This window comes from Erythranthe guttata, chromosome 13 (genome assembly GCF_056151865.1).
Source record: "Erythranthe guttata isolate IM_541 chromosome 13, IM_541, whole genome shotgun sequence".
NCBI lineage: Eukaryota > Viridiplantae > Streptophyta > Magnoliopsida > Lamiales > Phrymaceae > Erythranthe > Erythranthe guttata.
The window spans coordinates 7,350,343-7,376,447 of NC_142545.1; the positions used below are offsets into that span (position 1 = coordinate 7,350,343).

Below are 26,105 nucleotides of genomic sequence, written 5' to 3' on the forward strand. Positions count from 1 at the left end.
GTTGGATTTGATCCTGTTGTCTCTTCCTAGTTCCTATGAATCGTTCATAGTGAACTTCAACATGAACAAACTTGATCCTCCCTTGGATGAGTTAATGAACATGTTGGTCAGCTTCGAGTCCACCATTAAGAAAGAGAAGTCTGTTCTCATTGCTGCTCCTTCTGGAAAGAAGAGTTCTTTCCAAAAGAAGAGAAAGGAAAGAGTTTCCTTCCCAAACAGCAAGTTCGAAGTGGGTGAAGGCAGTGGGGGCCCCAAAGCAAAGGTTAGCAAACAAGTTGATGATGCTTGCCATCACTGTGGAAAGAAAGGACATTGGCGCCGCAACTGCAAGGCTTACCTAAAGCAGAAAGGTTCTGAAAAGGGTACGTATTTCATTGACGTAAATTTGTCTGTCAACTCTTCTTCTTGGGTATTGGATACGGGCTGTGGCTCACATTTGTGCAATGATTTGCAGCTAATGACAAGAAGTCGAAGACTTAGAGCGGGTGAGACCTACCTAAGGATGGGGAATGGAGCAAGAGTTGCTGCTGAAGCCATTGGGACTATTTACTTAAATGTTTTGGATTCTAGTTTTCCTATTGTTTTGAACAATTGTTTATTTGTTCCGTCGCTCATTAGAAACCTTATTTCTATTCCTGTATTAGATATTGAAGGTTTTACTTTTGTTTTTGGAAATTCGATTTGCATTATACAAAAGAATGAGAATTTAATTTGCAAAGGACGGCTATTAAACAACTTATATGAACTAAATCCAAGTGAAATACCTATTAACGTTATATCAGCAAAACGTAAGGAGATAGATCAAAACCCCGCACAACTTTGGCACGCTAGATTAGGTCATGTCTCTTTAAGAAGGATGAACGATTTTGTTAGTGAAGGATTGTTCTCTTTGGAGGACGTGAAATCACTACAAACTTGTGAATCTTGCCTTAAAGGGAAAATGACCAAGTCACCCTACAAAGGGGTAATGGAACGAGCCGAAGGTCTTTTGGATTTGATCCATACAGACGTATGTGGTCCACTAAGTGTTAGTGCGAAGGGTGGATACAACTACTTCGCCACCTTTACCGACGATTATTCTAGGTATGGGTATGTGTACTTGATGAAGTACAAGTCTGAAACATTTGAAAGGTTCAAAGATTTTAGACATGAAGTAGAAAAGCAACTCGGACGAAGTATTAAAAAACTACGATCCGATCGTGGTGGGGAATACTTGAGCATCGAGTTCATTGACTATCTAAAAGAAAATGGGATACAGTCCCAATGGACTCCACCTGGAACTCCTCAACTTAATGGAGTATCCGAACGTCGGAATCGAACTCTATTAGATATGGTTCGATCAATGATGGGGTTCACAAACTTACCGGCATACTTGTGGGGTCATGCACTCCGTACTGCCGCGTATTTGCTGAATAGAGTTAACACCAAGGCAGTTAAATCCACACCTTATGAACTTTGGCATTCCCGGAAACCCAATTACAAACATATAAGGATATGGGGTTGTCCCGCTTATGTGAAGCGATTAGTGGGAGATAAGTTGGATAGTAAATCCGACTTGTGCTATTTTGTGGGGTATCCCGAAGACTCAATGGGATACGAGTTCTACTATGTCAAAGAAGCAAAGACGTTTGTTTCGAGAAATGCCACCTTTTTGGAAAGGGAGTTTCTATCCGATAGAAAGGGCAGCATGATAGAACTTGAAATAGTTCAAGAACCACAAAATGAAGTTCAAACGCAAGAACAAGTAATCGAACCAATACAACAAACCACTAATATACCTCCTGAACCTACGGTACGTAGATCCGAAAGAGTTCGGAAAATACCGGACAGGTTATTCCTCCTCGAAAATGATGAAGATCATGTTGATCTTGGACGAGATCCAAGAACATACAATGAGGCCGTATCGGATGCGGACATGGGACATTGGCTAACTGCCATGAAATCCGAAATGGACTCCATGTACTCCAACAAGGTGTGGACCTTGGTAGATCCACCTAAGGGAATCGTTCCTATAGGCTGCAAGTGGATCTATAAGAAGAAAATTGGAGTAGATGGAAAGGTGTCGACCTATAAAGCTAGATTGGTAGCAAAAGGATACACTCAAAGGCAAGGTGTTGACTATGAGGAAACCTTTTCGCCGGTCGCGATGCTGAAGTCCATTAGGATTTTGCTGGCCATAGCTGCGTGGTACGACTACGAGATATGGCAAATGGATGTGAAGACCGCCTTCCTTAATGGAGATATTGAGGAAGAAATTTACATGGCGCAGCCGGAAGGCTTCATATCTTCTGGAAGTGAGCAAAAGGTTTGCAAACTCCAGCGATCCATTTATGGATTGAAACAAGCATCCCGTAGTTGGAACATTAGATTCGACTCAACTATCAAAGAGTTTGATTTTGAGAAGAATCCGGAGGAACCTTGTGTATACAAGAAGGTTAGTGGGAGGGCAGTAATATTTCTAGTGCTTTACGTTGATGACATTCTACTCATTGGGAATGACGTAGGAATGTTACAGCAAACGAAAGCATGGTTGTCCACACGTTTCTCAATGAAGGATTTGGGAGAAGCATCTTACGTATTGGGAATACGCATCTATAGAGATAGAGCAAGAAAGATGCTTGGCTTGTCCCAAAGCCTGTACATAGACACCGTTATGAAACGTTTTAGCATGGAAGAATCCAAGAAGGGATTCTTGCCAATGTCCCATGGGGTTCGTCTCTCGAAATCTATGTGTCCCCAAACACCTAGTGAAATCGAGGAGATGAAAAGGACGCCCTATGCTTCTGCCATAGGAAGCATAATGTATGGCATGCTATGTACTAGACCCGATATTGCGTATGCTGTGAGTGTCACAAGCAGATATCAGTCTAACCCCGGCCCGGCTCACTGGAAAGCCGTGAAAGATATCCTCAAGTACTTGCGAAGAACTAAGGATATATTTTTGGTCTATGGGGGTGCCGAGTTGAAATTAGAGGGTTTCACTGACTCTAGTTTTCAATCGGATGTGGACGACTCGAAGTCGAATTCTGGATTTATATTCACGCTTAATGGTGGTGCCGTGTGTTGGAAGAGTTCCAAGCAAAGCACGACGGCCGATTCCACTACCGAAGCGGAATACATTGCAGCGTCCGAAGCTGCAAAAGAAGGGACTTGGATAAGGAAATTCATCCAAGAGTTGGGTGTCATTCCTGATGCTAGTGATCCAGTACCGTTGTACTGTGATAACACCGGAGCCGTGGCACAAGCTAAGGAGCCGCGATCTCATCAGAAGTCGAAGCATATTCTGAGGAAGTATCACGTGATCCGAGAGATCATTGATAGAGGTGAAGTTAAGGTAGAACGAGTCACCTCGGAAGAGAACGTAGCAGACCCCTTCACGAAGCCTTTACCAAGATCGGTCCATGAGAAACATCGAGAGTCGATGGGATTGCGGTTTATGGGTAGTTGGCTTTAGGTCAAGTGGGAGATTGTTAGAGTAGGTGACCAACAAGCCAACTTGTGGCTGTGGTCTTTCGTATTTATTATTGTAATAAACGAACCTTTATTCGTATTAATGATAAAACACATTGGCATTCTATATCTTTGTCCCTTTGTCACAAGCATAGATATAGTCCTTACAGTTATTACAAGTACTAGTAATTGATCGTTAGGATCGTGAGATATTTACTTAAGTATTATAACTGTTAAACGTGTTCCTAGTCGAAGGGTTACGCCACTAATGAGGATATCGGCCTTTCCCATTAAGACTAGCACTTAGTGTATGTGTACTGCATCTCATCAGTAAACGGTATTGTGATATCGGCATGCATAAGTGGGTGCTCGTAAGTTGACGAGTTCACTGAACTCCCTCACCCTAGAAATCTCTAAGTGGTTCCCAATAATCGAGTAGAGATATCTATGGTATAGTTGTACACCATTAGTCCTTATGACCTAGACATCACCGTGACTTCACTAGAGGACCAGCTGTATCGTGACCTGTCCCTGAGTTCCACCGAGGACCATCCCAAGGGCCAGTGTTCGTGCAGTCCGAAATCTAGTGGGAGGTCTGTGCATTGTAGTCGGGGATTCGATCGCTAGAATAGTCTTGGATGTCCTGTGTGTTCTGAAAGTTTGTATTCATTCTAAGTCTCTGGCCAGAGCTGACTAAGTGATGATTAGAGAATTCGATTCTTTAAGTCATGCACGTAAGGATTACAACACTTAGAACGATCGCACCGTTATTGAACATATAAAGAGGTCTCGATGAACCAATGCCTCTAGTTCAATCGGGACATATGAATCGAAGGGACCGTACTGTACGTTAACTATATCTGAAGGTTCTTGCAGGCACTTCATTTGTATCTAGGGAATCATGACGCGTAGTTGCTAGACGCCAATCTTGATTCGTTGGGTGATTAAGGTGAAACGAGCTTCATCTTAATTGTAACTCGAAGGGGACGAGTTTTGACCACAAAGAGTTGTGGGCCCACGGCTAGCTTACACCTGAACCATCGAGGGTCACACTGCTCGTGCACATGAGATCTTTGAATAAACGGTCAGAGATAAAATAGTTTATCTTTGCATAATTGGAAGTCAATATGATTGAGTCCAACATTCGTAATTTGGAATTATGAATGAGAATAAGAAAAGGAAAAGAATAAGCGAACATGTTAGTGAACTTTCTAAATCGGGAAGTTTCCAAATTTAGAAAGTCCACTGAACTAGGGTTTCCACTTTTGGAAAGTTGGAAAATAAGAGATGGCACTCGTAATGACGAGAAAATTATAATGACTCGGAAATTGTAATCGTTACAATTTTTCGATCATTGAATTGAGAGATACGAGCGATTAAAGAAACTAACGAGCTTAAGCTGTTGGGCCCAGTCCAACTTAAGCCCGCTAGGGTTTCATGCTAGGGACTATAAATACATGATTTATAACCCTAGCACACACACACAAAAACTCTAACCCTAATCGGCCACCCTCTCTCTCTCGCCCTCTCTTCCGCGCGGCCACCACCGCGCCACCTCCGCCGCTCCGTCGCCGGAAACGGCCGTTCCTCGGCCGGCTCTTGTTCGGTATTCTTTCTCCTTTATTTTCTTTCCGTTTTATTCTAACTACTTCGTGTCTAGTGCCACGATTTAGTAGATCGAAGTATACGAGGTGAAATCCGAGAGGAGGAAGACCGTAGATCGAAGAATCGAGGAGCAACGCACGAGCCGAAGCCGCACGCTGCCCCACGCGCCGCCTCGCACAACCGCGCGTGCTGTACACGCGCCGCCGTGAGCTGCCACACCGCCGCTGCTGCTGCTCCATTGCTGCCCCGATTCTACGGATTGGTTTCCGTAGTAATCACGACGAATCGTTCAATCCTACCTCACGCGTCAAGAGGTAAATACTCGAAACCCTAGTTTCGTTTTAGGGTTTAATTTAAACTATGATTTCATGCTTGTGTTTGTATGATTTTATGTGATTATGTGTAATCGATTAAATCGTTGCGAGCATGTTATTTGGTTTAAATTGCGAGCATGTTAATTGATTTAAATTCGGTTAAATTTATTAGCATGTATGTTGTTTTTAATTTCGCTGGAAGCGCAAAGGTACGCAATTAATTGTTATCTATTATCGGGCATGTGCTTATGTGATTTAAAACTCGTTTAATTCGCATAAAACTTTTGTTTTCCGCTGCGTACGCGTGCCCGAAACCCAACAGTACGAACACTAGCCCTTGGAGTGGTCCTCGGTGGAACTCAGGGACAGGTCACGATACAGCTGGTCCTCTAGTGAAGTCACGGTGATGTCTAGGTCATAAGGACTAATGGTGTACAACTATACCATAGATATCTCTACTCGATTATTGAGTTTTCTAGGGTGAGGGAGTTCAGTGAACTCGTCAACTTACGAGCACCCACTTATGCATGTCGATATCACAAGACCGTTTACTGATGAGATGTAGTACACATACAGTAAGTGCTAGTCTCTTAATGAGAAAGGCCGATATCCTCATTGGTGGCGTAACCCTTCGACTAGGAGCACGTTTGACAGTTATAATACTTAAGTAAATATCTCACGATCCTAACGATCTATTACTAGTACTTGTAATAACTGTAAGGACTATATATGTGCTTGTGACAAAGGGACAAAGATATAGAATGCCAAGGTGTTTTATAATTAATACGAAAAAGGTTTGTTTATTACAATAAGAAATATGAAAGACCACAGCCACAAGTTGGCTTGTTGGTCACCTACTCTAACAGTATGAAATTCACCGAGAACTCCGGTAGGAGAACGTCATCGTGGTCACGCAACTTCTTTGGGAGCGAGTCATCTCAAACCATGCTCATGGACCGGAGTCCTTTTGCGTAGCATAAGAGACATCAACTCCTTAGTCTTCACAAACCTCATTGTCATAATACTCTCACCACACACAATCTCGAGGTAAGCATTTGTGTTAACAACATAAAGGTCATTCTCATAATTCATCACTAACTTGGGCGACTAGGTGCTTCATATAACACTTCGTCAATACGGACACCCATCTTCCACTTCTAATATGTGGTGGTCTCCTACTCAGTTGAGTTATCATGAAGTTTGGTCGGGGTATATTTGAGTATGCACAATTGTTCTTGGAGCAAAAGCACCAAACGAATGTTTATTGAGCCAATCAAGGTAATTGTTGCTATTAAGATTTATTGGTGTCGAGAATTGCCGATAAGAGATTCTTAGCATTTATACTGAAAAGATTTAAGTAGACTTACATAAAAGATAATTCATTATTAATGATTGAAATTAAACATTTGAACTTTTATCATTTAATTGTATACCACTATTTTTTACCGAATTCCACTACCCTCTAGCAGACAAACGAGAAAACTTATTTTTCCTTTAATCGGCTTTAGGTCCAATAGGCAAATGTAACCCGTCGTTAATCTAGCCCGATTACATTTATCCAAAGGTAGATCTCCATCAATCATATCGTTATATGACCCTAAAGATATATTTTCCTCACACTTGATAATGACCTAAGTTAATCTTGCGAATTCAAAATCTTCGTGTGACAAGTATAACCTACCAATCAAAGATGCTCATAGAACTGATTATACCAAACTAATGCAGCCCCTAGTTAATCTAGCCGACCACGTTAATCTAGCATAACCCTTTCTATGGCTATCTTCATCATTATGTCAATTAAATTACAGGTGACCCTACTATAGCACTCCCCGCTAACACGGCTTACTGCACTATTGCAAGGGGCTACATATAATTTAACCGTTGGTAGAAGGAAAGAAAAATTCAACAGATTGGTTTTTCTTTATAGCTTGAAATAATTCTTAATAATTTTTTTTTTTTTTGAGTAATTCTTAATAAATTAAGAATGAGGGATTTATTATTGTTTTATTGTTATCTCATCAGAATTATTGGACAGGTCGATTGGATTCCTAAAACGATGTTCTCTAAAGGTATATGAAAACGCATATTGTCCTAAGAGTAACATTCGACCTAAATTATAATTAATTACAATAATTAATTATGAGTATTTATTTCAAAATAATTAAAGGACCTTAATCAAAATAAATCAATCAAATAAGATTAAGGTACAATTAATTAGGTTGATGTATAATCACCATTATACATGTGTTCTATTAATGAAATTAATTAATTAATTAATCAAACAATCATTTATTGAACATTACTGATTAATAGATCGAATATTTGAATTGGCCTTTAATTGATATATAATTTGAGAAAATTAAAGATCAATTTTGATTTAATTTTAATTTCTGGAAAAAGAATTATTTATTTATTTATTTCCTCCTGTCTGAACCGGTTAGAGCCGGTCAGACCGCTTGGACCGACATGACCGAGCTGTCCGGCCCGGATAGTTTTTAGAAAATCATTTTGAAATTTAAAACTCAAATCCAATTTTAATTTTAAATCTAGTTTCCAATTCCAATTTGAAAATCGATCCAAATCCAATTTTAAAACCAAAATCCAATTTTCTAATTCCAATTTCAAAATTGATGAAATCCAATTTTAAAAATTAAATCCAATTTTCTAATTTCAATTTTAAAATCGATCAAATCCAATTTTAAAATCAAATCCAATTTTCTAATTCCAATTTTAAAATCGATCAAATCCAATTTTAAAATCAAATTAAAATTATACCAACCCAATTCCAATTTTACCAATTCAATCAATTCAATAAACTATTCACATGCAATCGAAAGCAATAAACACGTAGGCAATTATTTTATTTCTATAAACTTATTTATATAAACAAACACGTGCACAATAATTACAATTAATTGCGTACCTTTTCGGTTCCAATCACCGACAAACATGCTCGCATATATAATTAATTTAAATGAAATAAATTAAATCATCATAGCATGCTCGCGAAATTAAATCAAATAATTAACATGTTCAACGAACGATTCACATAAACACATAATCGAACATAAAGATTCATGTGATTCAATAATCAATTAACATACATTAATCTCAATTAATATAAATTAATTAATATAAATATTAATTAGGGAAGATGATACTTTACCCTTGACGCGTGAATCGAACGAAGACTCGAGAAGATGGCTAGCTGCTCTTCCCAATCCTACTGATCCAACCTCTTTTCTGATCTGAAATTACAGGTCTGCTCCGACTTCAATATCTCAATGAATATTCATTGGAAGCACAATTTCTTTTGTCATATTGTAGATCCATGAGTTTTGAAGCTTCTGCCAAAATTTCACGTCCATCCGATCACCGGTTGGTTAATGGCGAATTTTCTCGCTGGGCTGCGCAGAAAATCCGAGAGCAGTTTTTCAGAATTGCCTTCTCGCATCACCGGCTTGTGGCGGCGCGTGGGGACGACCCTGGTGGCGGCGTTGGCGGCATAGTAATCTTCCTCCTCTTAGGTTTCACATCGTATATTCCATACACTATCCACGCAACACTAGATACGTGATAGGCTAAGTACAACGAAGAAGAACGAAGGGAAAAGGAAGCTGCCGATGCGGCGGCGACTGGCGGCGGCGCGGCGGCTGGTGGCGGAGGTAGAGTTTCGGCTGCAAGGTGGACGGCCGATGGGGAGAGAAACTAGGGTTTCAAACTTGTGTTTCGGTCGTTTTTTTGTGTCTTTCACAAGACATATAAATCCTATTTATATGCTCCTTGTGAAAACCCTAACAGACCTTAAGTTGGGCTAGGCCCAACAGCTTAAGTTCACTCTCTTTCGCGGCTCGTTTCTAACAAACAAATGCTCCCAAAAATATAACAATTATATTTTGACAACGAGCACAAATTCTCGCCGATACGAGTACCACTTTCCAATTTACCGATTTCCGAAATCAGAAACCCTAATTTAGGACTTACCAAATTGGGAAACTTCCCAAAATAGAAAGTTCACTAAATTTCCATTGGATTCTTTTCCTCTACTTATTCTCATCCGTAATTAACAATTACGAATGTTGGACTCAATCACATTGACTTCCAATTACTCTAAGATTAACGAATTAATCTTAGATCGTTGCAGTAAGGATCTCAAGTACACGAGCAGTGTGACCCTCGATGGTTCAGATGTAAGCTAGCCGTAGGCCCACAACCCATTGTGGTTTAAACTCGTCCCTAGAGTTACAATTAAGTTGAAGCTAGTTTCAACTTAACTACCTAACGAATCAAGATTGACGTCTAGCAACTACGCATCATGATTCCCTAGATACAAATGAAGTGCCTGCAAGAACCGTGTGATATAGTTAACGTACAGTACGATCCCTTCGATACATATATCCCGATTGAACTAGAGGCATTGGTTCGTCGAGACCTCTTGATGAGTTCAATAACTGTGTGGACGTTCTTGATTATATAATATGTTCGTGTTTGACATATTTTTCTAATCACGACACTTTCAGCTGTGGGCACAGACTTCATGGATTATAAATCGCAAGAACACACAGGATATCCATGACTACTCAAGCGATCGAATCTCCTACTACAATGCACAGACCTCCCACTAGATTTCGGATTGCACGAACACTGGCCCTTGGGGTGGTCCTCGGTGGAACTCAGGGATAGGTCACGATACAGCTGGTCCTCTAGTGAAGTCATGGTGATGTCTGGGTCTTAAGGATTAATGGTTTACAACTATATCATAGAAACCTCTACTCGATTATTGGGAACCACTTAGAGATCTCTACATTGAGGGAGTTCAGTGAACTCATCAACTTATGAGCACCCACTTATGTATGCCGATGTCACAACACCGTTGACTGATGAGATGCAATACACATACACTAAGTCCTAGTCTCGAGAGAGAAAGGTCGATATCCTCATTAGTGGCGTAACCCGTTGACTAGGAACTATGGTTAACAGTTACTATACTTAAATAAATAATCTCACGATTCTACTAGATCTATTTACAGAAATTAAGTAACTGCAAGGACTATATCTATGCTTATGCAAGGGACAAAGATATAGAATGCCAAAGGGGGTTTTTATTATTAATATGAAATATATTATTTACGAGTACCGTGAGAAAACATAACAATTAGTTGGCTCTTCGGTCACCTACTCTAACAAGTATAGCGGTGACTATTGTAAGGAATGAGTTCGAAAAGATTGAAAAATGACCGTTCGTGTAACGAATTCAATTAAATAGGCGGGGTTTAGGGCTTTGGGCGCGATCTGAAATTTTCGCCACGTCATTCATATGGATCTTTTTTTTATCATATTCACTACGATTTATTAAATATTAAAATGAGCAATATTTATGTAGAAATTTATATTTTCGGAATTCCACACACAAATTAAAAAGTTATACTTCAAAAAAATAAGTGTAAATTAAAAGCCACCTCCTCTGGTAAGATCCAAAAAAAGATAATGTTTGGGTTATTACAACCGGTCCCCTTATTTACAATTTTTTTTTACATATTTACCCTTGTGGTGTCAATTTAGTGGAATCTTCTAGATTTATGTGGAATATTCTCTTATTAGTAGTCGTTTTATCCCATTTAAATTCCACATTTTGAAACAATATTAAGATGTATTTCTTAACTTATAAATATCAGATTGTTGTGTATCATAAACTATATTTTCGCACAAAACGAGTACAAATTGGAAAATATTTCACATAGTTTAGAAGATTCCACTAAATTTGACATCACGATGGTTGACGTGTAAGAAGATTCATAGTTGAGGGGGCCAATTATAATTACCCAAACAAGACAGGTTTTTCATAAGTTGACCTTACCTCAGGGGGGTTAGCCGTAATTTACCCAAATAATAAAAATTTAAAGGGAAGAAAAAAAAAAGTGGTGATCCAATTTTCTCTATCCACAATCCAATTCCGTTTTCTTCCGACGAACAATTTCATTGCATCCGATTCAATGGCGACCATGGGAGGGGAGTTTACGGAACAATTCGAGGCATATTTCGAAAGGGCTGATTTGGATGGGGATGGCAGAATCAAGTGGGGATGAAGCTGTTAATTTCTTCCGGGGAGTCGATTTGCCCCGACCGGTCCTTGCTTAGGTATATTCAATTTAATGACATTGGATGAAATATAACATCAATCAATGACATTGATTCTTCTTTCACGTAGATATGGAGGCATGCCGACCATAATTGCGCCGGTTTTCTCAGCTGCCCTGCATTCTATAATGCTCTTAAGCTTATAATCGTGGCTCAAACCAATCGAAGTTGGCACCTGGTATTGTAAAGGCAGAGCTATATATGGTCCAGCTTCTGCAAAAATCCCTCCTCCACAAATAAATCTTGCAGAAGTATCTGCACCGCCGCAGCATTGTTTGAACCCATAGATTGAGTTTGTAGAAACTAGGTTTTCTTGGTTGATGAGAATTTGTTTGTGTGTGTGTCAATTTTCAATTCTCAATAAAGTATCGGGTTCGAAGAATTGAAGATTTACGTTTTTTGTAAGCGAAACAACAAGATATGAATTAAGGACATTTCCCATGCAAAAATGTTGGTGTTACATTTACTTCTCAAGGACAAAAATCTTCAAGCATGTGTACAAGTGTTAAGAGTAGTTTAATTTGGGACTACATAATAAATGGAAAAAAGCTAATCTCGATAATTTAACTAAAACGAGGAGATGTCAATCGCAGTTATTAATCGGTCTCCCGATCCTTCTGCACCTGATTGTAAGCACAAAGCAAAGAAGCCCTTAAATTCGACATTTCTACCAGCGTCTCCAAAGCTGCCAAAACGTGGAAGTCAGTAAATAATTATACTTATATATAATCATTCGACTAATATCATTACAAGCCGAATAGAAAGAGGAATAATCATCCTAGTACGTACTTGTCTCGAATGTTGATTGGGTTGCACGAAGCTTAGGAGAGACGAGTGTTCCAAACATAGAGAGGGATTTAAATCTTTCTTTCTCAGCCTGCCAAAAAATTATTTCAAGATTTAACTAAATTGATTATGCTTTACTATTGCACTTCTATATAGGACAAGATTTAATCGAAGGCTAACTTACATGATTATTAGCAGTAACCGGCGATCCCGATTCTTCTGCCTTTCTCTTTTCAGACCCTTTATCATCACAAATTAAAAGGACAAACACTAAATCAATATGCATGTCAAGGATGCTAAAATAAAATATTAAAAAAAACCCGAGAAATGGCAATGCAAAAATTGAAGTTCCGTACATTTTATCTCTCTAAAACATGTACACGGCGGCCAAGAACACAACCGTAACACAATTTCAAAATCATAAAACAGCTATGAAACAAACAAAAATCAATTTAGAAGCAAAGTCATATACCCAGACTATCAGACTTGTTCTTCAACAACTGATCCTCCTCAAGTTTGGCTTCGTCAGACGACGTCCATTTGCACAGAGTGAAGCATGGTAGCTCCGTATCGGTACCACCTGGAAATATAAACACGAAAATGATTTACGGACGCATGGCTAATTAAACACTATTACTGCATATTCTACGAAGTGTTAGATAAACTCAAGGCTTCAAAGTATTTCATAAAAACACCATATATCCTAAGTTTCGATACGATGGGAATATTTTAAAATAGATTTTTTTTTTTTTTTTTGTAATTTCCAATTAAAGAAGTACCATTGTCTACTTGCAATGTAGTTGAAGCATAGTGAGATTTGAGGTCAAACAAAGAGCTGTTGACTCGAGAAGCACCCATCGAATATCGAGCACTGGCTAACTCCAGCCATCCCTGCATATGCCAGAAAATCAAGATCAAACATACATGAGACTTATTATAAGCAAGCAATCAAATCAAGCACAATTATCCAATTCTATGGTTAATACTCATAATCCATGATTTAATCTGCTACAGACATTCATATCATAACAAACAGTAGTACATACTATTTTTTTTCCTTCAATCAATCCCTCATATTTTGGAATAATCAATTCTAACGCAATAAATCGAAGATTCCATCTATTACAATAAAAAAACGACTGGAAAATTTGCAATTAGCGAAAATCAAATTACCGTTTACCTGGCGAAGAGATGAAGATACTGAATCGACGAGGATTAGGTAATTATCCATGGAGTCCAATAAATTCAGTATATTCTGATCAGCTCCCGCGATTTCATTACTTGATTGATTCCCATCCTCAGAGGTCTGCATTTTTTTTCCTCTTGACAAAATTAATTTCGAATCTGTAGAGTTCGTCAATGAATCGCAGAAGAACACAGACGCAGAAAGCGCTGTTCCAACAATTTGAAAGTTTCTCGAACGCTTTCATTAGAACTAGAAAGCCTTTTTTCATTTTCAGACGGTAATAATTTTGGGGATAATTTTTTGGATAATACAATTTCTGAGAAATTACAATTTTCACCCCTCAAGTTTGCACCGATTTCACATTTGGTCCTCCATGTTAAAATAAATATATTTGGTCCCTCATTTTCCAACAATTTAATATTTTTGGTCATTTCTGTCAACTTACCGTTAGTCCCTTAGTTAATGTAGTGATAGACACATGTTTGATTCCGTTAGTTTTAACGGGATATTGACGAAAATGACTAAAAATGTTGAATTTTTAAAACATACGGGACCAAATGTATTTTCTTTGTGAATATGGGAACCAAATATGAAATCGGTGCAAACTAAAGATAAAAACCATACAATATCACATATTCTTCTTATATACAACAGTTATTTTAGCTGGTAAAAATCCTTGTCTAGTTTCATATACGATTTATCGTCATCACCTCTATATTCATCTAAAATGTCTGGACTACCCTTCATTGGTCGAAACGACCTCGACATAAATCCTCGTACATGTGTGCACAAAATAAATACGTATTTAATAGCCAATTTTACTCAAGTTAAATCTCACGAATTAAATATATTATTAACTAATTACTAATTATAATTAATAATTAGGATCAACAAACCGCCAGGCTGACGGTTGGAGGGTTGTATACAGTAAGTAAGATCCCACGACCAAGAAATTTCTTCACGTTGTCTTAACACTACAACTGCTGCGTACAATCTACTTTCAACAACGAAGACTGCTCTCAGTCAACGCTTCCATTTTCAAGATTTTTATTTTTATTTACTAAATAAATGTTGTTTGTTGTTTTCTTTTTGTCTTTGATTTTCGAAGCTCGAACACCTGTAAACCCTCGATAATCTTGCAAAGTGTGGGCACAACGTAAGACAAATGGCTGAAAGTGGAAGATTGCAGTCTCTTCACACACTTCTTCTAGAAGGTTTGGTATATTGTCCATATTATATGTCGCTTTAGAACTTTCTTTTGTTACATATTATATCACTTTAGAATTCCAATTATGAATTAAATGCACTTATTACCATTTTACCCTTATTAATCAAACTCTATTCAGTCTTCAGTAAATGGTGAAGGGTATTTTAGTCTTTTTTCACGTGTGTTTCCTAAAATTGTTAACAGACAGAGATACTTACAACAGCTACAGATTTGTTGGTAGGGTGGTTTTCCTTGTACTGTTTCATAAAGTCTTCCCTGCAACCACAAATAGGATCATATAAGAAATTACAAGAATCAGCAATGAAACAAAGCATACGATAAGACAGGGTGATAAACAAAATGGTGATGTCTGAAAAACAGAAACATTAACATACATGAACACAAAGAAAGCACTTGGATCCTTTGCTGCTTGCTTCTCCTTCTTTGTTTGCTTCTTGACAGCAAGCCTACTATTGCCAGAAAACTAATGGTTAACTTATAAGCTCCATCAAACTAAGTCCATACAAAACGAAGAAACTGAAACCATAGAAAATCCAAAACAAAAGGCCACAACCATAAAATTAAATCCCAAGTACTTACTGAAAATGCATCAGTAAGAACTTGAACAAAACAAAAATAAATCAAGGTTAAAAGAATAATTCGATGAATTGTTACCAGCTCTTAAAAAATAAGAAGAAAGCATTTTAACAAAAGAACAAATCACTGATTATCATCACCAGAAAATCAAATATATTTGGATAAATAGATGTAGCAAAATTTTACTGAAATGTTTATGCATCCAAATGATCTGTATCATCAAATATATTCAATAATGGAGGATAAGCAACCAATCACAGATACAAAACTCAGAAAATCATGAGATGTATTTAAAACTATGCTGATTCAAACTTGGTTCTAAACGTATTTAATCCAAAAAAACAAAATCCATTGTAGCATCTACAGGTTGACTTGATTTCAGATCCATCAGAGAGAAGAAAAAAAATTAAAAATAAATAGGCATTACGAGTGGATCTGATCTGAGACTGAATTACTTGAAGCATTAACCAACAATTTTAATTACCAAACCAAAGCTAGAAACCAGCAAAAAATTCAAAATAAACTCAGTATAATTATACAGATCAATCAACAGACCTAAAACGACAATATATAGAAAAAAACATCGCCTAACCTGTTGTCGGCCTTCCTGGAATCAGCCTTCGATTTAGCTCATTTCATGACGAGAATCGGATTACAAAAACATCGATAATCCAAACAAGAAAAAATTGAATAAATTGAAAGGGGAAAAATTACGACGGAGACGAAAGTGCACTCACCACCGCAAACAGCAGCAACCTAGGGTCAGGGTAACGGGGGTAAAATCGCCTTTTTCTCTAGGTAATAAACGAAAGTAAAAAAAATCCACCCCTTCGGAAAATTTCCGGTTTTTTTCGGAAGTGATTTTTCACTTCCGATTCCGAAAATTTCCGAATACAAAAGGTCGTTCCGATTCCGATTCAGAAAAATTTTAAAAAAAAAAAAAAAATCGGAATTTTGAAATTTTCGGAAACGTGTTGACTATGCCCGGCGACTGAAGCACGGAAGAAAAGCAACGGCCACGGCGGAGATTTATAGAGTATAACGATAGCTTTTGGCAGCAATTCCGGCGATCTTGAGAGAAGAAGGATTGTGGTATTTTGCAGCAATTAGAGACTCTGTTCGCGAAGGCAACGATTAAAGATATGGTAAGTTAGGTGTTATGACTCATATGGTAGAGAAGAAGAGTTGGCGGAAAGAACAAAAGAAAAAAAAAAGAGTTCAGAGGAGGGAGATGTGAGCGGCCCAAGAAGAGGGAAGAAATTATGGTTTTATTATAAGTTTGTAGTATTTACTGTTTAGTCCCTAAAATTCTGAATATTCAATATTTGGACTCATCAGTTTGCTAAAGTGGGCTTTTTAAACCCTAACTAGAAACAGTATAATAAATTAGTAATGAAGAAATATTAATAAATTCCGGAAAATTTGGAAATATTATCGGAAATTTTGGAATTATTTTCGGATCGGAATTCGGAAATTCCGAATAATTCTTATACAATTCCGATTCCGATCCAATTTTTTCGGAAAAAATTGGAAATCGGAATTTCGGAATTCGGATTACGAAAATTCGTTCCAAACTCGGAAAAAATCGGATCGGATTTGGCGGAAATCGGAAATTTCGTCCCGATTTCCACCCCTAGGTGCGGTTAGGGGTGAAAGTTGGATGGATCGGATCGGAATTAGCCTTTTCGAAAAAATTCTAAAAAATTTCGGAAGTACAAAATCAATTCCAATTCCAATTCCAAAATTTTCGAAATCTAAAAATTCATTCAAATTCCAATAGGCCCGGAAATTTCAAAATTTCGGAAAAAAATCGGAAATCACATAAGCTTTAAAATTTCAAAACTTAGCCGAAATTTTCTAAAATGTTTACAATTATTCAAAAATTAGAACATTCACGTCGATAAAAGTAAAACTAATAACTATTAAATTTCAGTTCAAAAAAATAAATAAAAATGAACACATCATAATATCCAATAAAACTTATAACAACAATTCATTATGTCAAAATCCTAAAACAAAACTTATAGGTGTATTTGTCGCAAAAAATAAGTATTATATGATATATATATATTATTTATAAGTGTATTTTTCAAAAAAAAATTGGAATTTTTTGGAATTAATTTCGGAACTAAATCGGATCGGAAATCGAAAATTTCAAATTTATTTGATATAATTCCAATTCCAATCCAAAAAAATCGAAAAAATTCGGAAATCAGAAACTCGGAAGTCGGAATGAAAAAAGTTGTTCCAAAATCGGAACTTTTTGGATCGAAATCGGCGGAAACTGGAAGTTTCATTCCAACTTGCACCCCTAGGTGCGGTGTGGGTTTGGAGAATTGAAGAGGGTTAATATAGCGGTGACTATTTTCCACGAGTGTCGAGGTATGAATGAATTGTGGCTGAAGCAACCTTTTGCTAGTCTAAGCACATCCCAAGTTCAGAATTTTGAATCATGGTTGGAGCGGATAATGCTTGCTCTCTTCCACAGGAAACTCTTGTTTTAGCTATCGTTGTAGTGTGGAAGGCATGGGAAAATAGGAACAAGGAGATTCATGGTGAGGAGACGATAGCAACAGACGATCGCGTGGGGTACAACGTTTCTCTCGCTATATAATCAAGCTACTGCCAAAACCCCTATACCCAAACCAGCGAAGCATCCGACAAAATGGGAACCACCGCCGACGGGTACATTCAATTATTTTTGAGGGAGATTGTCTCCAAGTTATAGAAGCTTTACGTGACGGTACTCCAACCACAGCTACGTTCGGGGCATTGATTGAAGAATGTTTTTTTCTCATTCCTTCTTTTAGTAGTATTTCTTTCGAATTTATTGAACGCTCTGGAAATTGTCTTGCAAATGCTATTGCTAAGGTGCATGGCAACTCATGTACTGAGGGAACATTTCTTCCTCAAAGTTTGGCAAGATTTGCCTAATAATATTTTCTCTTTCTAAAAAAAAATGAGCAATATTTATGTAGAAAATTATATTTTCGGAATTCCACACGCAAATTAGAAAAAGTATGCTTAAAAAAAAAGGGTAAATAACCCACCCTAGAGAAAGAAAAAAAGTAACACAGAATCAAGAAATCTAACTACAGATCTACCAATCCGGCAAAACCCTGATCAAATTCAAGACCACGATCAAGAATGCACTAAAAATGTAAGACCAGCATATACATATACATGTATATATATTTGGGGTTGGGACTGGGTTGGGTTGGTCAATTACCAGCCTAAAAACCGACCCATCTGTCAAACCATTTTTGCTCAAAATTGAAAATCATTGCCGACCCAAATTTGGTGGGTCGGTTGATGGTTGACAACCGAATATTTGGTTCCGGAATGGGTCGGTTGATGGTTTATACCCGCCACCTAGTTTACTTTAAAAAAATTCAAATTTTTGAGTAAAATATCAACATTCTGCGTAATGCCACGGTGTAATCATCATTTATCAGTTCAAAATAATTAATAACAATTTAACGAAAAAATATAATTAGAAAATTCAAAGTAATTTAAAACATGCACAATAGATTTAGTGGAGTTTTGTCGACTTTTTGTTTAAGTTTGGGCATGAAGAAACTCCTTGAAGATTTAGGTCAAAATATTTTCCTTCATTTATTGTTAAAATTTTAAAAATTAATTATTTTGATAATTTGAATAACCACTTAAGAAAACACGGCCTTTATTTTATATTTTTAATAAAATTTTAATAGTATAGTTAGATGACCGATAATTATCGGTTAACCAATTTTTCATAATATTAGAAACCACCAACCGACCCATTATAGATGGGTTGGTTGAAATTTTCGACCCGATCCAATGGGTCGGTTAAAAATTGATTATCCGCCTAAAAATATGGTCGGTAATGAGTCGGTTGGTAGATAAAAACCAACTCACTCCCAACCCTAATATATATATATATATATATATATATATATATATATATATATATATATATATATATATATATATATATATATATATATATATATATATATATATATATATATGTATATATATATATATGAAAAATGGAAAGGCAGAAACAGAAACCCAGGCATTGGAAGCTGCAAAATCACTAACCAGAGGTAAATAGCCAGAGCCCATCTGAGAATTCAGTCCAGAAAATACAAGGAGATGCAATCTGCATATAAAAATCAAATCTTTAACCTTCTTCACATATTAAAATCAACCAATGGTTGTGGTGTGAACATGGAAAACCGAACAAACAAATATAAAATAACAGAAAAATTATATGCCTTGGGAATAATTTTATTTGGGTAAATGGCAAATAGACTCATGACAAGGGCACTTAATTAAAAGAGGGACATCCAAATTTTTTGTCTTACAAATAAATCCAGCATATTCAAATTTATTTGCAAATAAGAAAAATCTTTATATATATACCAAAATTACCCCCAATTCATTGAAATCCAATTCAACTCCAAATTCATGATTTACACCCCAATTTAGCCCAATTTCATCAATTAACCAATTTTAACCATAATTTCAATTTTGACCCCAATTTTGACCCGCCACCACCGGAGACTGCCGTTCACTGCCGTTGACCGGCGTTGACTTTTTCTTTATTTATTTATTTTATTTTTTGAAAAAAAGATATTTTCCTAAAAAAAAATTCCGGCCGGTCAACTGCCGTGTCGGGTCTCCAGCGTTGATTTTTTTTTTCTTTTTTTTTTTTTATAATTTTGTTTTTTCTTAAAAAAATATTTTAATTAATATTACTGTTTTGGCTGCTAAGTTACTGTCTCCGGCAGTTATTTAACTGTCGAAGACAGTAATTTAACTGTTAATTGACTTTTTTTTTTCTTCAAAAATATTTTAATTAATATTACTGTATTCATTGCTAAATTACTGTCTCCAGCAGTTATTTAACTGTCGGAGACAGTAATTTAACTGTTAATTTATTTTTTTATTCTTACAAAAAATATTTTTAATTAATATTACTGTATTAGTTGCTAAATTACTGTCTCCAGCAGTTATCTAACTGTCGGAGACAGTAATTTAACTGTTAATTGATTTTTTTATTCTTAAAAAAATTATTTTTAATTAATATTACTGTATTCGTCGCTAAATTACTGTCTCCAGCAGTTATTTAACTGTCTGAGACAGTAATTTATCTGTTAATTGATTTTTTTTTTCTAAATTTTTTTTCTTACAAAAATTATTTTAATTAATATTACTGCCTTGGATGCTAAATTACTGTCTCCAACAGTAATTTAATTGTCTTAGACAATAATATTAATAATATTACTGTTCGGGAAAATAATATTCATAATATTACTGTCCTACACAGTAATATTACTGTCTGAGACAGTAATTTAGTAGCCAAGACAGTAATATTAGTTAAAATATTTTTTTCTAAGAAAAAAAAGAAAAAAAAAAAAAAAAAAGTCAACGCTGGAGACCGGCGGTCAACGGTGGTTGATCGGCCGGAAAAAAATTTCAGGAAAAAAGAAATTTTCAACAAAAAAGGAAAAAACTCAACACCGGAGACCGGCAACCGGCGGTTAGCGCCGGAATCTGGCCGGAAAAAAAATATTTCAGAAAAAAAATTATTTTCTGAAAAACAAAATTGGGGGTTAATGTGATATATTTGTTTAAATTTGGGGTCAATGTGTAATATTAAGGAAGTTAGAGCATAATGGATGGAATTGATAAGAATTATATTATAGATGGTATTTTAGGAAGTTAGAATTTTATTTACACGATGCGCATTATCTTTTGTTTCTTTCCTTTACATTTGGTCGGGAATTCTTTTATTTATTTACTTTTTTTTTTGGGTAAAGAAAGTGAAGTGATGAGACGACCAACCTTTCCTTTTCTTGAATTCTTCCGTCATATATATGTGTATATATTTCTCTCTCTCCCTTTTTGTTTTTCTATGTTTTTCTTTTTATTTGTTGAATTTGTTTTCTAGTTTCCACTTTTATGTTTGTGGTTGAAATCATTAAATTTGATAGTCCCACATTAGCTTTTCCTTTTATGCTGATCATCATTTCACCCTTTGTTTTCGATTTGTTCGATGCTACACCCGGTGAAAAACACCGGGTGGGTCTTCTGCTGCCACGTGTCTCTTTTTTTGTATTTTATAATAGATTCCCCGCTAGGGTTTACCTTTAGGGGTTTTAGAAAAATAAAAAAAGAACACGTGGCAGCAGAAGACCCACCCGGTGTTTTTCACCGGGTGTAGCATCGAAGGAACCCCCTTTGTTCCATCATTTCCCCTAATCTCTACCCATTTTAAAAAAAATGACAAAACAACCCTAAAATTAATCACAATTACCATTGCCCACCTAATTAATTCAACAAATTCAACATTTACGCCCATCAAATTTATAAATTTCTGACATGGTTTTATTAGATTGATATATTGACATAAATCCAACAAAATGCCAAAAATGTATACAAAGGAAAAAAAAAGGAACGGGAAATTTAAAAAATTAACAGTAAAACCCAAAAATCCAAAATGGATGGTTCCAGTTGTAGTGTACCAATTTGTCGACTGAATGATCAAATACAAACTGCAAAAAATCGGTCGAATCTTCCATTTAAATTATCGATAAATTCAGAAATTTCAACAGACGACGAAGAATTCACCGGCAAACCAACGGCGGCCGAGAAGGGGTAAGCCAAATGGCATAGATCTGCAAGGCGTGGCTGCCGCCTTTGGCGTGGAGGGGCATGTCGATTCCGGCTAACTGTTGGCTGGCGAAGAGGACGAAGAGCCCAAACGCCTTGTCCTGCTAGAGGAGAGACGTGGATAGGTTAAAAGAAATTGAGAAAGGGTAAAGTAGATTATTAATAATATAATTTGCTGAATAAAATACAATTGGATTTATCTCAAAAATAGGGAGAAAAAAAGGATCTAGTCTAATGTTACAATGCATATTAAAGTTTTTCTCAAATAATTCCTTGAGTAATTGACCGTTAGGATGTAATTGCCTTTTCAGTTTTGAGAGGACGGCCGTTGAAAGCCGCGGCAGATTTTCGAGACACGCGTCGTGTGTTGGTGGGATGGATTTCAGGCTAAGGTAAAAGGTTTCCTCTTTTTTCTTCGTCACTTGCTAAAAATAGAATATTTTGCCTTCTCAAGACTTTGACCTATTATTTTCTTATTTAATTGTTATTTTTAAATAAAAAAAAATTATGAAGATAACTCCTGCATTTCAAAATCACTTGAATAACTCAAAACTGAGAAACTTAACATGATATTATAATAGATATCTACTCAGATGATATCTTGATGGCTAAGTATTGAGTATTCTTACTCCACTACACGTGGCAATGCATGGATTTACATCTATCTTGTATGAGGATGACTATGCTTGTAATAATGTGTATAAATATCACATCTGGCTAATGAGAAAAGTAGAAGCAATTCATCCTCTCCCTCTCGTTTTCACTATACTTCTCTAGTTTTATTCAAAGCATATACGTATACATGAGGATTTTAATTTCTAATATTTATTATTCTATAACCACGTTATCAGCACGAGATTTTGCTCGATAGGGATTTGCTATTTTCGTATTCTTCTTTCTATTTTATTTTACGAAAATCCAGATCCGCGATCTATTGTCGAAAAGACAAATGAGAATGATTAGCGAATACTTCGGTATTTTGTACGCTATCATTTCTCAAAGGATATGATGGATTCGTGTATATTAATCTATTGTTTATTTATTTGTTGAATTGCTGCTGAAATTTATATTTGCAAGCTTGTGGATCCCAAACAGTGTTATAAGCACGTGCTATATATCAACAGATCTGTGGGCCGACTTAGAGGCCAAGATATAAACTCCGAGCCTGGAGCTCGTGGAGTTGGGGAAATAATAATCTCCGTTTAATTAAAGCCGATTTAGAGGCTATCAACTCCGGGCATAGTACCCGTAGAGCTTAACAGAGACCGTATAGAGGTCATACTATAACTCCGAGTGAAAAACTCGTTGAGTCAAGACGTTGGAATTCCCGTCAAATAAATAAAATATAGCTCCGAGTCTAAACTCGTTGAAGCAAGAAAGCCGATTTAGAGGCTAAATCACAAATATAACTCCGAGCCTGAAGCTCGTTGAGTCAAGACGTGATAATATCCGTCAAAAGCCGATTTATAGGCCAAATATCTGAATATAACTCCGAGCCTGAAGCTCGTTGAGTCCAGACGTGATAATATCCGTCAAAAGCCGATTTATAGGCCAAATATCTGAAATATAACTCCGAGCCTGAAGCTCGTTGAGTCAAGACGTGATAATATCCGTCAAAAGCCGATTTAAAGGCCAAATAACTGAAAATATCTCCGAGCCTGAAGCTCGTTGAGTTAAGACGTGATAATATCCGTCAAAAGTCGATTTAAAGGCCAAATATTTGAAGATATCTCCGAGCCTGAAGCTCGTTGAGTTAAGACGTGATAATATCCGTCAAAAGCCGATTTCAAGGCCAAATATCTGAAGATATCTCCGAGCCTGAAGCTCGTTGAGTTAAGACGTGATAATATCCGTCAAAAGCCGATTTAAAGGCTAAATATCTGAAAACAACTCCGAGCCTGAAGCTCTTAGAGTCATTAGACGAGGTAAAACCCGTGAAGAGCCAACTTAGAGGCTATTGATCACAAGTCCAAATTTAAAGGGTTTTGGGTTATTTAGTACCCACTGTTATATAAATCTCTCTTGGAAGGTGTGATTCCCAAGATTGAGTTGTTTTGAATAAACCCACATGTACATATCTCCCTTGGAGGATAAATACCCGAGGTCGAGCTGATTTTTGATTACGCGTACATGAAAACATGGACAAATGTGACCATTGCCTACTCGATAGTGCAACTACACACTCAATATTCAATAATAAAATATATTGCTCGAGTGTGACTTTGTGCAAGGCACAAGTTAAAAATAGGAATTCTTGAACAGAGATTTGCGAAACAGGGAAAAGTCGAGGCAAGAACTTTGTTCTCTCTCCTTAAGACAAAATTGCCCCGCAACAGTGCTTCGGTTTCGGCAATTGTCTCCCAAGATACAACGACTTACAGTTCCAACAGAGCAGCACAACAACTGTTGGAACACAACGAACGAAAAGACATTTTGTACTTTTATTGACACGAAAGAAAGATAATGCAAAAAATATGCTTATGAATGCTTGGATGATTGAGTGAGATTGCTGGAAAACTAGGGCTCTATTTACAGTTTTCAGAAAAATGCGTTCCAAAAGACACAACTCTAGGAAATGAAAAGGGCTGAAAAAGCATTGTGCCTTTTCGCAGGGGTTAAATGTTGGGAATCGGACACGTGTACGCAACGGAAAACAAAAATTTTATGCGATTTAAACAAATTTAAAACACATAAACACATGCCCGATAATTGAAATCAATTAATTGCGTACCTTTGCGCTTCCAGCGAAATTAAAAAAAAAACAACATACATGCTTAATTGCTTAACCGAATTTAAATCAATTAGCATGCTCGCGTTTAAATCAAATAACATGCTCGTAACAATTAAAACGATTTCATGTAATCACATAAAATCATACAAGAACGAACATGAAAATTCTATTTAAACGTAAACGAATCAAGAACAATGAATTCGTGAGTTTACCTCTTGAAGCGTGAGGTAGGCGCACTAAGCAAGACGAGATTGCTACGGAAACCAATCCGTACAATCCGGGGCAGCAGCGGTGGAGCGGCAGCAGCGGCGAGACGGCCCACGGCGGCGCGTGTAACTCACGCGCGGTCTTCGGGCGGCGCGTGGGGTTGCGTGCGGCTTCGGCTCGTGTACTGCTCCTCGATTCTTCGATCTTCGATCTTCCTCCTCTCGGATTTCACCTCGTATACTTCGATCTACTAAACACGTGGCACTAGACACATAATAGTTAGAAATAACGGAAGAAAAGAAAGAGGAAAAAGAATACCGAAAGGGATCGGCCAACGGATGGCCGATTTCGGCGTTTCTCCGGCGACGACGGCGCGGCGGCCGAGGTGAGATGGTCGAGCGAGAGAGAGTGTGAGCGGCTAGGGTTAGGGTTTTGTGTTGTGTCTGTGTAAGACCTATAAATCTTGTATTTATAGTGTCTTCTATAAAACCTTAGCGGGCTTAAGTTGGACCGGGCCCAACAGCTTAAGTTCGTTAGTTCTTTTACTTGCTCGTCTCTCTCATCTCAATGATCGGAAAATTGTAACGATTACATTTTCGGAATCATTATAATGTCCTCGTCATTACGAGTGCCAAATATCAATTTCCAACTTTCCAAAAGTGGAAACCCTAATTCAGTGCACTTTCTAAATTTGGAAACTTCCCGATTTAGAAAGTTCACTAATACGTTTGCCCATTCTTTTCCTTTTCTCATTCTCATTCATCATTCCAAATTACGAATGTTGGACCCAATCATATTGACTTCCAATCATGCAAAGATAAACTATTTTACCTTTGACCGTTTATTCAAAGATCTCATGTGCACGAGCAGTGTGACCCTCGATGGTTCAGGTGTAAGCTAGCCGTGGGCCCACAACCCTTTGTGGTCAAAACTCGTCCCATAGAGTTACGGTTAAGATGAAGCTCGTTTCACCTTAATCACCCAACAAATCAAGATTGGCGTCTAGCAACTGCGCGTCATGATTCCCTAGATACAAATGAAGTGCCTGCAAGAACCTTCAGATATAGTTAACGTACAGTACGATCCCTTCGATTCATATGTCCCGATTGAACTAGAGGCATTGGTTCATCGAGACCTCTTTATATGTTCAATGACCGTGCGATAGTTCTAAGTGTTGTAATCGTTTCGTGCATGACTTAGAGAACCGAATTCTCTAATCATCAC

The 26,105-nt window shown here is 37.0% G+C and overlaps 1 protein-coding gene across 3 annotated transcripts; it reads right to left on the reverse strand.

Moving 5' to 3' along the window:
- Window positions 1-11,928: 11,928 nt before the first annotated feature.
- LOC105964329 (uncharacterized) lies at window positions 11,929-15,995 on the reverse strand. Of its 3 annotated transcripts, none has more exons than XM_088812002.1 (9): window positions 15,876-15,995; window positions 15,082-15,153; window positions 14,905-14,962; window positions 13,474-13,599; window positions 13,073-13,184; window positions 12,766-12,873; window positions 12,478-12,533; window positions 12,297-12,384; window positions 11,929-12,192 (listed from the first exon to the last, which is right to left on the reverse strand). In XM_088812002.1, coding segments are annotated over exons 2-9 (639 nt in total). In that variant the 5' UTR covers window positions 15,084-15,153; window positions 15,876-15,995; the 3' UTR covers window positions 11,929-12,103. The 3 variants fall into 3 exon arrangements, with proteins under 3 accessions (XP_088668128.1, XP_012844309.2, XP_012844307.2); XM_012988855.2 differs by having other exon boundaries at window positions 15,082-15,156; XM_012988853.2 differs by lacking the exons at window positions 15,082-15,153; window positions 15,876-15,995 and having other exon boundaries at window positions 13,474-13,637; window positions 14,905-14,957.
- Between the last annotated feature and the right edge of the window lie 10,110 nt (window positions 15,996-26,105).